The sequence below is a fragment of the Sinohyriopsis cumingii genome, chromosome 2 (genome assembly GCF_028554795.1).
Source record: "Sinohyriopsis cumingii isolate HCF-2022 chromosome 2, ASM2855479v2, whole genome shotgun sequence".
Classification (NCBI taxonomy): Eukaryota; Metazoa; Mollusca; class Bivalvia; order Unionida; family Unionidae; genus Sinohyriopsis; species Sinohyriopsis cumingii.
Window position 1 is genome coordinate 72,206,607 of NC_142962.1, and position 14,393 is coordinate 72,220,999.

A 14,393-nucleotide genomic window follows, 5' to 3' on the forward strand; every position below is an offset into this window, starting at 1 on the left:
CCCTGTAAAACTGTGCACCTCTATTATACTTGAAGTTAATGTTATAAGATTGGTTCTATAATGTCAGTGTAATCAAAAAATCACAACATTAGTTAGATATTTTTAATAATATTGCAAAACAATTCTGGACAAAGATCCTGTTGGTGCCTTACATTACATATTTTTTTGAACTTAAAATTATGTTTAATTAAAATATGGAAATAATTTGCACCTAATCTGGTATATCAGAATTAAGTAACATGGAAAACTTATAATAACTTTGAAGTTGTTTGAAAACTTTCAAATATAACATGAATTTGTTTGCATGAAAATTCTGTACCAAGTGGCATGCATCTTAATGTTGATATGACCTTGAATGAGTTTCATTTCCATCATTTACAAGAGTTATGCTCCCAGAGTGTCTGTCCTCCTTGCATTGTTATCAGTGGCATAACTTTACCAAGGTTTGTTGGATTTTAACTAAATTTGGTGTGTGGCTTTATATTGATGAAGGTCTTGAACTAAGTTGATTCCATGACATTATTTACACAAGTTATTCCGTCAGATTATCTGTCTTCCCAACTTTGGTTTATCCAATATTATTTTACCAGGTGTTGTTTGATTTCAGCATATTAGGCAGGCACCATGATAATTATAGACCTTGAACAAATTGAAATTTCCAGCATTTCACTTATCATTTAGAAGAGTTATGGCCCCTGATTGCCCATTCTTTGTTTAAGACCCTTCAAAGTAAATTGTATTGAGCAGGACCCTTAGCGAACATCCATTGCTAATAGTTATAGTTAATATCTGACTAGGCTGACAGATAAGAAAAAGAAAGTGATGAACTTTGGTTCCTACAACTACCTGGGATTTGCTGAGAATAATGGTCCATGTGCTGATGCTGTGGAGAAAAATGTACATCAGTGGGGGCTGTCATCTGGTGCAAGTAGACAGGAGCTTGGTAAATTTCAAGTCATATCACTAGCTGAGAACAGAATTCCATTGATGAAAACTGACTAAATCAGATGAGTCAGTCATTTGTTTTATTCAATTTTTGCTTTTTTAAAAATCTTTATTCATCTCTCTTGCAAGTGTCTTAAATTTTTTTATCTAGAATATGTTTTTTGGGGGGTATATATGTTTAAATTGTCTCAGAAACATCTATTGAAAAGTTGAGACCCTGTCAGAATATACAGAACTTGGAATGAAACGCTAATAATCATTTGGTTGGGTTCTTGAATAAGTTAAAGTGAATGATGCTCTTGGTTTTTACTTAATATTACAGTGTAAATCTTTACCATATGAGGTTTGATTTTTTCTTAATTTTTAAATCAAATATGCTAATGAAGATTAATTTTAAGTTAACATGTCTGTCTTAGAAAGCACATACTTGACTTCGCTCCTGTTCACACACAAAAAATTGATGTGATAAAGTGTAACTCAGAGATGCCATCCATTCTGGATTTGCAGAATTATTATGAATTTGTAATGAAAATTCTGCATCGAGAACTATATTGATGATATAATGGACAATCACAATTTCAGGGGATAAAAGTTTGAACAGGTTTTATAGTTCGGAAGAAAGTACCTTTGAACCAGTGAGATCAACTGGTACATAAAATTTAGTTTCTTGGTATGAAAAGCAGCATGAAGACAACAGCAAGCCAGTAAAGTGTGTTGTAACTAGCTTATAAATTGAGTCTGGGATTTAGATCAAAGTAAATGCCAAAAATTTGTGGTGAAAAATAATTTCTGTAGTTCCTGTTTTGGCAACAACAAAAGATTTGGAAGGAATTCAAGGCTCTTTAATTTAAGGAATGGGTACACTATTTACTCTCTTTAGACCTTGATTGTTACAGACTATATGCAGGTATGTGTAGGTTCATTGAAAGATGCAATATTATTCTGTAGAAATTTCTTTTAAGTAACATGGTATCCATTCTGGACATATTGCCTACATTTCAAAACATTGATGTTAGGATTCCTGACAAGTATGCTTAATGGTTGGCATCTCGGAATGTTTGATAGAATATATAAATTGGTGAAAAACTCTGTATTTTCATGTGTTGAAGCCACAAGTCAAAATACTTAAGTTTCTCACCCACAAGTTGAAATATATCCATTATTTACTAGTAACAAGCAAATTTTCTTTTTTTATGCTCAGACATATTGGTTAGCAATATGTAAAACGGATTGAAGTAGCATATTTCTTACTGGATCCCGTGTAGTCAGCAGTTTACCTTTTATTTTTTGCAGTGTTTTGTGAAAATATAAGCAATTAAATAAATTTTTTCCATCTCAAATGGCACATTAAATAAGAAGGATCTTACTGGATTTGAACCCAGGTCTGTTCCATTTAAACATACATGGTACCCAAGGAAGGCAGTTTTTTAAAAATATATGTCAGGGTACTTTGATTTCACATAATAAAATGATAAGAAATTTCTAAATTGCATCTATGGGTGAGTACTTTACTTTAAAGGTGCCTTCCCCGGATCCCATGTCATATCAAAGACTTACAAAAAAATGGTACTACCATCTGCCTCACTAGGCGCTTAGCATTAAGAGGTTAGTGTTAGGACTGGTCGGCCTGGTGTCAGGATAATGTGACTGGGTGGGACATCATGCTACATGTTTGCAGCATGATACCCCAGTGCTAGACATCACTGTAAACTGCCACACTGCAGACATCATAGCAATATGACTGAAAAATTGTTAAAGCTACATTAAAAATGCCAATCACACACACACACACACATGCTTGTGTTGATGAATGCCATGAATTAAGTACAAAGTTGTGAAGTATAATACTATTTTCAATAAAATCTCAAACAGAGGAGTACTTGCAAGGAAAGCCATTTTAGATGATTTATGTTTGTTTATTATAATTAAAATAATTAAAAGCCTTTTATGAGATATATGTGTATGACATACTTAATTTCAAAAAGTCTCAATCCTAATCTGCTTTTATATAATTAGACCAATACATAAGTCCCTCAACCCTGTGTTGATATTGATGGTTTCATTAAAATATGCATTTTTGCTGCATAGAGATTCGTCCCCAAACATACCTGTCCCAAAACGTATCTGTCCCAAAACATAAAGGTGTACATTTTAGACTCTTACCAGTACTTGGTAACAGCTGCATGTAGGCATAAATTTCAGAATGGCCACAGGATCTAGGATTGGTGTTATTCCACATGGATTTACAAGTCATCAAATATTTGCTTTGATCAGGAAATATTCTGTACATATTACCAAAAGGACCCTTTAACTGATGTTATCTTAGGAAACACAAGAAATACTGGTAAGTGTCTAAATGTACACTGATGTGTTGCAGACAGATGTTATGATTAGGTGATATTAGATTAGGTTCTCCAATCATCCATCAGTATCAACAAAGGTTTGGAGGTTTTGATTTTTTGGACTGTCATATAATGTACCCATAGGTCTTTTAGCTTGTGGTTATAAGTTAAATATATGATACTGTTTTGAAATAGGTGCTTGTTAGACGCAATCCTATCTTGTAGTTGAATGAACAGTATGGACACCAGTTAGCTTACACATTATGTGATGACAATTCATTGTCTGCTGTTTGGAATTTGGTGCTTGATTTACACAATCTTATATTATAGTTGACTGATCAATATGGACAACAAATTGCTGAAATATGTGATGACAGAAAGAACTAAATACATGCTTTTCAGAATTTGGTGATTGTTATCAAAATCATATAATTGATAATCATATATTTGTCTTCCCTTATAGGATATCAAGAAATACACAAACAGCTGGATGACCTTGTAGCTGAGTTTCTAGGAGTTGAAGCAGCCATTACTGTGCCTATGGGTTTTGCCACGAACTCTATGAACATGCCATGTTTGGTGGGCAAGGTAGCAACCAGCCTTTTACTAAAGTATTCCTAATGATTTCCCAGCACTCTATTATGATTATTATTATTAATGTCATGTTATGTTTGGTTCATTTCATTCAGGATACATGTACAAAAAGGTTATGTTGTTTTTCCTGTTTGAATGAGAAGGTAATGTGATGCAATATGTTATTAGTGGCATGTCCTCTTTTTCCTTTAAAAAAAGTGCCCTATGGTGAAATGTACCTCTCGGTTCAAGCATGTAGTTGTGTTATTTTGGGTTTAATGCCATTTTTCAGCACATGATAGGCCACTGACTCATGGAAAGTTACTAGCATGCTTTCTCATATATCCACATGAGACTTGACCCAACATAGAAGTGAAGTGAAATGGCAGTGATCAGAAAAGGTAGCCGCTTTACACCACTTGGCCACCCAGGTTGCTCTGTTCAAGCATGTAACTTGAGCACTATTTCTGTTGTAGAAATTTAAAATTGTGGTATAGGCAGTGAAACTCAGTTTTGACAGAACTGTTTTTACATGAAAAAAAATTGCTTTGTTTCTAAAAAGCTCTGTTTAATTTAGATCTCTACATTTATGCTAAGTGCTCGCATTGGTCACCTTACCTAATCAACCTAATTACTGCCGTAGGCATTTATCCAGTTTACTCGAAAATGCATGGCAGTGAATAGAAGCATTACCTTTCACAGAGATGTATATGTCATCATTCAGATATTTAGCATTTGCTTGGTTCAGGGGGTTCAATTGCCGATTCATGAAATTAAATACCTAAGTATATGCATTTTCTAACCAAATCACAATATTTGATACCTTTGAATTGCAAGTGATTCACTTTAGTTGAATTAGTTTTGAATTAGAAATTGCAAGTTCTTTTTTTCACCATAATGTCTCAAATATTGGAACAGCATGTATTTATTTTCTTTCTGCAGGGCTGTCTTATACTGAGTGATGAGATTAACCATGCATCGCTAGTCCTGGGAAGTCGACTGTCAGGAGCCACAATTAACACCTTTAAGCACAATAGTAAGTAATAGGTATACTTCACATAAATCAGAATCTTTATACACAGTAGTAAGTAATAGGTACATTTCACATAAATCAAAATCTTTATACACAGTAGTAAGTAATAGGTACATTTCACATAAATCAAAATCTTTAAACACAGTAGATAGTAATAGGTACATTTCACGTAAATCAAAATCTTTATACACAGTAGTAAGTAATAGGTACATTTCACATAAATCAAAATCTTTAAACACAGTAGTAAGTAATAGGTATACTTCACCTAAATCAAAATCTTTAAACACAGTAGTAAGTGATAGGTACATTTTATATAATTGAGAACCTTGATACATAATAGTAATTAATGGGTACTCTTTACATAATTTAACCTTTAAATACAATTAAACATTGTAGGTATATTTTATATCAATCAAAACTTTTAAATACAGTTGTTACTAATAGGTACATTTTACATAAATCAAAATGTTTAAATATGATAGTAAGTAATAGATACATTGTATAAAATAGTAATTAATAGTCACATTTCACTTTAGAACATTTAAACACAATAGTAAATAATAGGTACATTTCACATATTAAAATCAAAACATTTAAACAATAGTAGGTAATATGAAAGTTTTGCATATTGTATTTATCGTAGTACAGTATACACTCAGTAATTAATGTAGACCCAGATTTGTCATTGCACAATTCACCAGCAGACTAGAGTCATTGCTGTTTGCTTTAAATTCTTAATAAGTAGGGCAAACATTGATAATGAAGGTAATATTGCTTAAAAGAGAGCAGACAGACATCTCTGTGTGGATGCAGGTTATTATATATAATAAATTCGTATCCATAGAAGTTCAAAGTAGCAGGTACGTGTTTTGTTCTGCATTGCTTTTCTTGTACAGCTTAGCTAATCAGGAAAATTTTAAGTCACTGCAAATTAATTATTAGTATGTTTGGAACAAGTTTGATTATATTTGTTATATATATTAGGATTATGGTACTTTAGGTTTTGTCACATTGAATAACTGTAGATCTGAATTATCATCCATTTTACATTGAACGAAGATTCAGACTGATTATTTGGATTATTTTGCATATCTTTTATTGCAGACATGAAAGATTTAGAGGCAAAATTGCGAGATGCTGTAGTAGGTGGTCAACCTCGAACACACCGACCATGGAAAAAGATCCTTATCGTTGTAGAAGGGGTATACAGGTTTGTTTAAAGTACATGTTTTGTTTTAGCTTTTTCGGTAAACAAAACTTTCACAACTTTGGATGATCTCCTGTTAGTTCTCTGGGCCGAAGGCTAAGTATGCCTATGATGTGGTACTTTTTTCCATCTTGCATCTTCCATTCCCAGTTTTTGCAGCTTTTTCTCAAATGACACTTGACCAATTTGTACATGATTTTACAGGGACAGTTTGGCATCAAACTTTTAAGATACTTTCACTTGATAATGATCTATCGTTCAATATGGCCACCATTAGTAAAAATTAGAAATGCGTTTAAACAGCTTCCATAAAATTAAGCAGAATTTGGCTAAATTTGATGGAAAGCTTCCTGGCATGAAGGATTTGTTTAAATTAAATAGATCTGCATTCATGTATGGCTCTTATTACAAAAATAGAAAAATGACTTCTTCTCAAAAAGACCACTCTGCAGAATTTGACCAAATTTGACAGAATACGTCATAGCACCAGCAAATATTGCTGCTGTTACTAAAAGTAGGATCAGCTTTAAAGCAATTCCAAAATCTCTCAACAGATTTTGACCACATTTGAACAAAAATATCAGGCATGAAGGTCTTTCAGATATGTTGATCCACTTTCATATATTACTGCTGTAACTAAATATAATTTTTTTATAAGGACTTATTAAAAACAGCTCCACAGGTTTTTACAGACAGTATCATTTTATGCAGGTCTTTCAACTAATTCAGGTGAACCATTAGATATGGCCACTGTTATTTTTGGAAGGTCTTTCAATTTTTTTCTTCAAATAATGCTGATCAGCCATCAAATATAAACACCATTACTAAATTAGAACAATATTTAAGTGACATATTCTCAAAAGCTGCACAATGGAAGTTAACTAATTTTGACTGAAGGCATTTTAGCATAGATGGCATTTAGTTTTATATGAATCATGGAAATCCCCTACCAAATATGGTCCTCAGTATTTATAACAGAAAAATTAAAAGACCATTCAATAGAAATTGACCAGACTTTACAGAAAGGATCCTGGAGTAGAGTGTTTTCATAAATTTGTGCAAATGGTACCAATCTGCAAACAAATATGGCTCCTGTTACTAAAAATAATTAAATGACTATTTTACACAAATTATTAGCAGAATCAGATCAACTTTGACAGAAAGCACCATAATGTAAAGTCGCACTTACATAAATCATGCCAAACAGCAATCAAACATCATGGCCTCCATCACTAAAAATAGAAACCTTTTAAAAATCACTTCATTTCAGAAAATGCTGGGCAGAATTTGACCAAGTTTGACAAAACATCTAAACATTAAGTGATTAAAATTTATACAAATCATGCCAGTTCACCATGGCTGCAATTGCTAAAAATAAGAAAGCCTTTGAAGGACAAAATTGGTAGAAATCATCTTTGCATGAAGGGCTTTCAGGTTGAATAAATGATGCCTTTGCCTTCAAATATGAATACAGGTATAAGGAATAAAAAAAAAAATAATTTCTTAAAAAGTTACTATAAAAATTTAGGCCAAATTTGACAGAAAGCATCCTTAATAAAAAAAAAAACCTTTCACATTTATAGAAATAATACTGATCTACCATCAAATATGGCCACCATTACTAAAAGTGGATCAGTAATTATAGAACTTCCTCACAGGGTACTACTTAATATAATTTGGCAAACTCTTGACAGAAGGAGTCATGGTATAGAGTCATTTTAGTATTTGACAAAACATTGATGTGCCATCATATATTGGTAAAGGTATGCAAAAAATGCAGCAGCATTGGAGGAAACTTGTACAGAAAGCATTCCACTGACCCAGATTTGTTGGCCAACTGTTCTTACATTTTCCTGTTAGGCAGACGTCAGCCTGGTGAGCAATTTTAGGTCCACATACATCTCTTGTTTATCTGTTATATCCTTTTGTCAGTTAAATTTTTTAAAAAAAATACGTTTCTTAAGATATAATTTATAAATTATTGTGAATTTCAGTTATTTATAATGAGCAATGCTGAAAATGTAATCATATAATCAGTGAAGTATTTGTTTTTAGCTGTTCTGGTCATATCCAGAAGAGCTTATGGTGTGGCCTTTTGAATTTTGTTCATCTGTCCGTTAGAACTAGTTTGTTATTGCAATTTCTTCTAAACTACTGCATGGGGTTGCCATGGAACTTTATTTACACAGGCATCTCATGTTCTAGTGGGTCAACACTGTTATATTTAGGTGGTTTAATGGACCTATTAACTGTTGTTAGGATGGAGAGTAGTTTCCTACCTTTAGGGGTGGAATTTCCAGTCTTCCTGTCATTTTTGATTGATATAGGTTTTACGAAGCATTGAGCTTCTGTAATGCTATATCTAAGTGTAGTGTGGCTGGATTGGAGTCTCCTAACTTACTTTTTGAGACTTTATCAGCCTGTTCATTGGCAGAGATTCCTATATGTGATGGAACCCACATGAACTCAACTATCTGATCTCTTGTGGATAAATCTTTAAGCATATGGAGGGTCCCAGCAAGGAACAGCTGTCTTGATTTAGTGTTATGGGTTTTAACTGAGCTTATCACACTAAGGGAGTCGCGATTAATGACTGCTTTTTGGATGTTATAGTTTTTGATCCAATGGAGTGGTTCAGTAATTGCCCAGAATTCTGTAGTGTATATAGAGCAATGGTCCGATAGCCTGGTTCCCATTTTAGTTTATTTTCTTGTTCCAGTTTGTTTCCGTATTCTGTGGCCATGGTGTTTATCCTTGGTTTGGTTTGTGTCCAAGGGGTTTGGTCAGGTGGTTTGGTATATTATTCCTGTTCTTATGATGTAGGCAGTTGTCAACTTGCTAGTGTCTCTAGATGAGTCAGATATAATATGCCAGTGGATATCTTGTATGGTAGCTTTTTGGAGTGATCTTTGTGCTGGCAAATCTTGTTTTTGATGCTGATGGGTATCTCTATTCGTCAATGCTTGCTTGATGGTGCCACCATAATAATGTAAAAAGTACAATAAATACAAATTAATATCTCACAGCTAAATGTGTTATGGTGAACTAATAAACTGCAGTCATTTTTATAAGTTGTATTTTACAACAGCTATCACTGCTATGAGCCTATAACTGACATCGCTTTTATTTTGAAATAAAGCCCTAAACTGTCCTAGCTTAAATTGATTTTTTTTGTACAGCCATCAACAAACTGTAATTGTTAAACATAATTGGTAAACAATAAAGAGACCTAATGGCAAGCTTAATTTATTATCATATGTTATGTCAAAAGTATGGATGATTTGATCCCCATTTGTTTATTGAATTATTAACACCCCTTTTGGCGAGTAGCAAAAACAGACATTGGTTATACAATCACTACTTACAATATGATCATGCTACTTGAAGTTTTTCCACACACATGATCATGTGATCAATTTATAACTAATTTGCCACTAGAATTTGACCAAACAAATATTGTTAAATTGACATACCTCCAAATTTGTATGGGTGAATCTGTGTTATCTGACTATTTTCATATATGATTCTTTGAATTTTCATATATTATGAACAGATTATTTTTAGATTATCGAGGCAAGTTTTATAATAATTTTACATTTTGGCCCCTTTTGTTTTATTTCTGGATCTGGAACTCAGGTTTCTTGATTAATAGAGCAAATTAATGGTTAGGAATTCCACTCCCTTTGAACTATGTCTGGATAGTGAGGTTTCTAGATAAACAGAGTACTGATATATGAGGTTCGTCAGTACCTCAAATTGAGAGATAGCAAAAACCATTGAGTTCCTTGGGGTTTGTAAATGCAGTTTAATGAACGTTTACTGGAGGTAATTACGGTCTAAGTGTACTTCACAAATTTCTTTGTTGAATATAATGTTACTGTCACTGCATTATGCTCCAGTCACACTTCTGAACTTTTTAATTTAAAAATAGCAGTACATTATATTTTTTACACCTTTAAATTGGTATAACTTGTGGATAAAAATTAACTGCCTTACTGAGAATATCTTGTTAGGGTTGACAGGTCTTTTCTTATCACTACTTCTCCTTAATGAATGGTCATATCAGGATGGGGTTTTCACTGGAATACTTCTTATAATGTTTTCTTGACCTAAATCAAAATGATGCTGATCTGATGTCCAGTATAAGACCATCTTGAAAATCTTAAATCTTTCCTTGAAATTCTTTTCACCCAATAATGCATTAGTCCCTTTGAAGGACTCTTGTTTCAATCAATTTTTAATTAGCCAAAACCATATTTATGTCAAAAGATTAGAACTTAAGGAAAATAAGTTAGACCTAGTCTTCTGTAAGATCATTATGTGCTTTCACATACCACAAATACCCTAGGAAAAACCCAAAAGATGTTTTGATGAATCTTTATGCCCTTATCACAAATACCCAAAGGAAAACCCAAGCGATGTTTTGATGAATCTTTGTGTCCTTATCACAAATACCCTAGGAAAAACCCAAGAGATCTTTTGACGAATCTTTATGTCCTTATCACATATAGTCAGTCAAAACACCCAACCTGATTTACTGTAGGACCGTTATTTCTTTACATATTACAAATACTCAGAGGAAAATCCCAGTGTGATCCTCAGATAAATCCTTTTTGCATTAAAGTGCATTGTTAGAAAAGAATTTACCATTGCTGAAACATAAGCATAAGGATTGTTTACCAAAAATGAATAAGCAACAAAGAAAAGACAACATGAAATGACAAAATTACCTTCTTCAAGAAGCAATATTTAATTTCAATTGTAACAAAATTTACACTATTTTCAAGAGTTTTTTTGAATTAAGTCATGTTTAACTGATTAAATTTTTCTTGCAGTATGGAGGGTTCCATAATAGATTTACCAGAGGTGATCCGTTTGAAGAAAAAATACAAAGCCTACTTGTATTTGGATGAAGCTCACAGCATGGGAGCTATGGGTCCACATGGTCGGGGAGTGGTGGATTATTTTGGACTTGATCCCAAAGATGTTGACATCATGATGGGCACATTCACTAAGAGTTTTGGTGCGTCAGGAGGATACATCGGTGGCACTAAGGTAATTTTTTCTTCAGATTTGGCCCCGATTTCACCAAATATTGTGAGCAAGAAACTCAAGACTGAAGCTGAAAACTCCAAATTTGGATATGATACCTAGAATACATCGACATTATAGAATACATCCACATTATAGAATACATCCACATTATTGAATACATCCACATTATTGAATACATCGGAATACATCGACATTATTGAATACATCGACATTATAGAATACATCCACATTATTGAATACATCCACATTATAGAATACATCAACATTATTGAATACATCGAGATTATAGAATACATCCACATTATACAATACATCCACATTATTGAATATGACATTATAGAATACATCAACATTATAGAATACATCCACATTATAGAATACATTCACATTAAAGAATACATTGACATTATTGAATACAATGACATTATTGAATACATTCACATTATTGAAGTTTTGCCTGGTGATAGAGACACTGAAGTTAAAAAAAATCCAGAAAGCCTTGTGACTTAAGATTTATTCTACAATAAGTTAAAGAATGTCAGAATTTTCTGACAGCCTGAACTACATTTTTTGCTGAAAAGTTTATTTTTATAGAATATTGGGACTTGACGTATACTGTTCTCAATTACATGTTTGCACAATAAATACGATTGTGAAAAGATCATGTATGGTTTGTTTTGTGCTTTGTCAAATTTAGGGTTATTTCCCACTGGGGGTTGTATGCAAGTACAGGAGGGTGCCAATTAAAGAAGTTTAGTTTCTTTGGTTACACAGAACAGCTAACCTTTAGAGAAGGAACCACTTTATACCAATAAACATGAATTCAAAAGTTTAGTCAAGCCTGAACAATAGCAGCATCCCATGGTAAAAGATCAAACTGGCCTTTGTATAATTGTGGCCTCTGAATGCAGGTTCACCTTTCAAACTTAGTTCATGGACAAATAACATATACCAGATACCATTATCATTATTAGTAGTAGGAGTTATTATTATTATTATTATTATTATTATTGCTATTATTATAATCAATGTCATAAATTCCTATTTAGAGTATTAACTCTATAAATTTATCATTCATAAACTTTGGTTTCATTAATAGATTTCTTTACTGCTATCATGTAGTATGTTTTTGCTTATTTATACGGTAAGGAGGTAGCAACAAGGCTGGAGAAATCCACTTGCCTGATGCCCCGGACAGGCTTACATTCTGCTCAAACAAGCTCAAGTTAACAAGGTGCTTGCCCATAGGCAGGTCCAAACAGAGAGAGGTTGTATTCAGATCATGTTTTTTGCAAGTTGCTCCGCAAACTCACCACAGTACATATATCAGTACCTTTTATTTATCATTTATATGTACTGCATGCTTCTGTTACTTAAATGCCCAAATTTCATTCATCTATTGAGCCTTTATTTTGCAATATCAGAAAAATCCATCACTTTTCTATGGTGGTCATTGTGTGATGGTTAGTCTTGCAATTTCTAATGCAGACATAAAAATGTGCATAGTATTTGAAGCAGAATTTGCCAAATAAGGAACAAATGTAAAATTTCATCTTATCCCTTACATTTAAATGATACTATTTTTAAGGATTCACTGACTGTAAAGTCCTAAACTAGCTACAGGCAGTGGGTGAGTAAGCTGTCCTTAATCATTATGCTTGCCAATGAAATTGCCTGGCTGATTTTTTGGTTATATTAAATTTTGCGAAGCTTGCCAACTCTCAAAAACCAGCTTGTCAAGACTGTTTTGATGCATGTTGCTGATTTTAAGGTGACTGACAATTTTTAATGACATAACTTGAGAAATATATGGTATATTTCTGTTTGGGAAAATAAAAGGCACTGGTCTCTAATGAAAAGCCATTGACACATCCACCACCCATGAGCAATAATATCATCTATTGTTTACATTCTGATTACAGGAGACTGATAGTACATTTTTTCTATTTGACAACTAATTAGATTAATAAAAATAACTATTCTCAGTTCAGGTGTATAAATAACTAAATGATTATTAAAATAACTCTTCATTTCCAAGTCACACATTCATTATTGTTGATGTAGTCTAAGAAATTAATAAAGCTGTACCGATGTCACTTTTTGCTGATTATGCAGATACTGCATATAGTCGATTATTAAAATTGTCGATACCAAATATGAGATCGATTATTTCAAGAAACTGACTGTTCTACATTTAATGAAAGCACTAGCATTTGATTGACAAGTAAACCATGCCCTATTTTTGTTATAACTAACAATGCCTAAAATGGGTGTGGATTTATGGTAACAGTTTAAATGTGGTCTCAAGCTACCATACATGTGATAACTATTTCCCACATTTTATATCCCACCTTATTTCTTATTGTTAACTCATATATGCAAATAAAACTCTTTACCAAATTACATATTTATTCCAAATTAGTTTTTTGGAGGCACATATGCTCTGTGATATGTTTCTTCATTCCTTCTTTTAATTTAATGATGGTAATCAATGCTTATATATATGGTACAGTAATGCCAGGTCAAGTTGATTCGTGTAAGTTTCATTGGTGGGAATGGAGATCGTAATTTGCTTGTTGAGAAAAAATCTACAGCATTCAGTGATCATTCCTGGGATTTAGGAAGCAATTCACTACCAAGCGAAACATGTAAAGCACATCAAAAATAAATTTCTGAACTCATGGCTGACGGAGACTTTGTGAAGCTAGCCATGGGGGGGGGGGCATTTAATTCCTGAATGCGTGAAATCGACGGTCGCATTATACGTAACTTATCTTACATTGCAAAGTACGATCATATGGTTTTAGTATTAAAAGGTCATTATCTAAATAAAGTTTCTTACAAAACTATTATTTGGAAAATAATTTACATAATATAGATTTGCTTAATACCTGATGTTTCTATTAAAACAAGAGAGACTGTAGGAAAGTAGATATTTTACATTTGATAATGCATTTATTTCAGATGACAACGGTTAGACCTATGCACTAACGGTGATGCGTTATGCAAAGACTATGGAAGTAGTGCAAAACAGTCATGTAATGATTTATTTTGTAACATTATGGCTGTATTGCTTGTTGTCAGTAAAGTAATAACTATCCCATCTTTTTCATTGCCTATTACATTAATAGTCTTGGAGAAATATTCACTACTTATTCTGGTGACATTTTTTGAAAATTGGCAACAAAATATTGAGATTGGCAATTTTTTGGGGCGACAACTTTTTAAAAGCTAGGAC

The 14,393-nt window shown here is 32.8% G+C and overlaps 1 protein-coding gene across 4 annotated transcripts in view; it reads left to right on the forward strand.

Annotated features, from left to right (window-relative positions):
• Positions 1–14,393, forward strand: part of LOC149805151 (serine palmitoyltransferase 2-like) — a 58,674-nt gene that overhangs the window by 24,470 nt on the left and 19,811 nt on the right. For all 4 annotated transcript variants that reach the window (XM_089947889.1, XM_089947887.1, XM_089947890.1 and 1 more), the window contains 5 exons: positions 798–943; positions 3,751–3,875; positions 4,803–4,896; positions 5,998–6,103; positions 10,936–11,155. In XM_089947889.1, the coding sequence (XP_089804015.1) occupies positions 798–943; positions 3,751–3,875; positions 4,803–4,896; positions 5,998–6,103; positions 10,936–11,155 (691 nt within the window). The remainder of the gene's footprint in view (positions 1–797; positions 944–3,750; positions 3,876–4,802; positions 4,897–5,997; positions 6,104–10,935; positions 11,156–14,393) is intronic.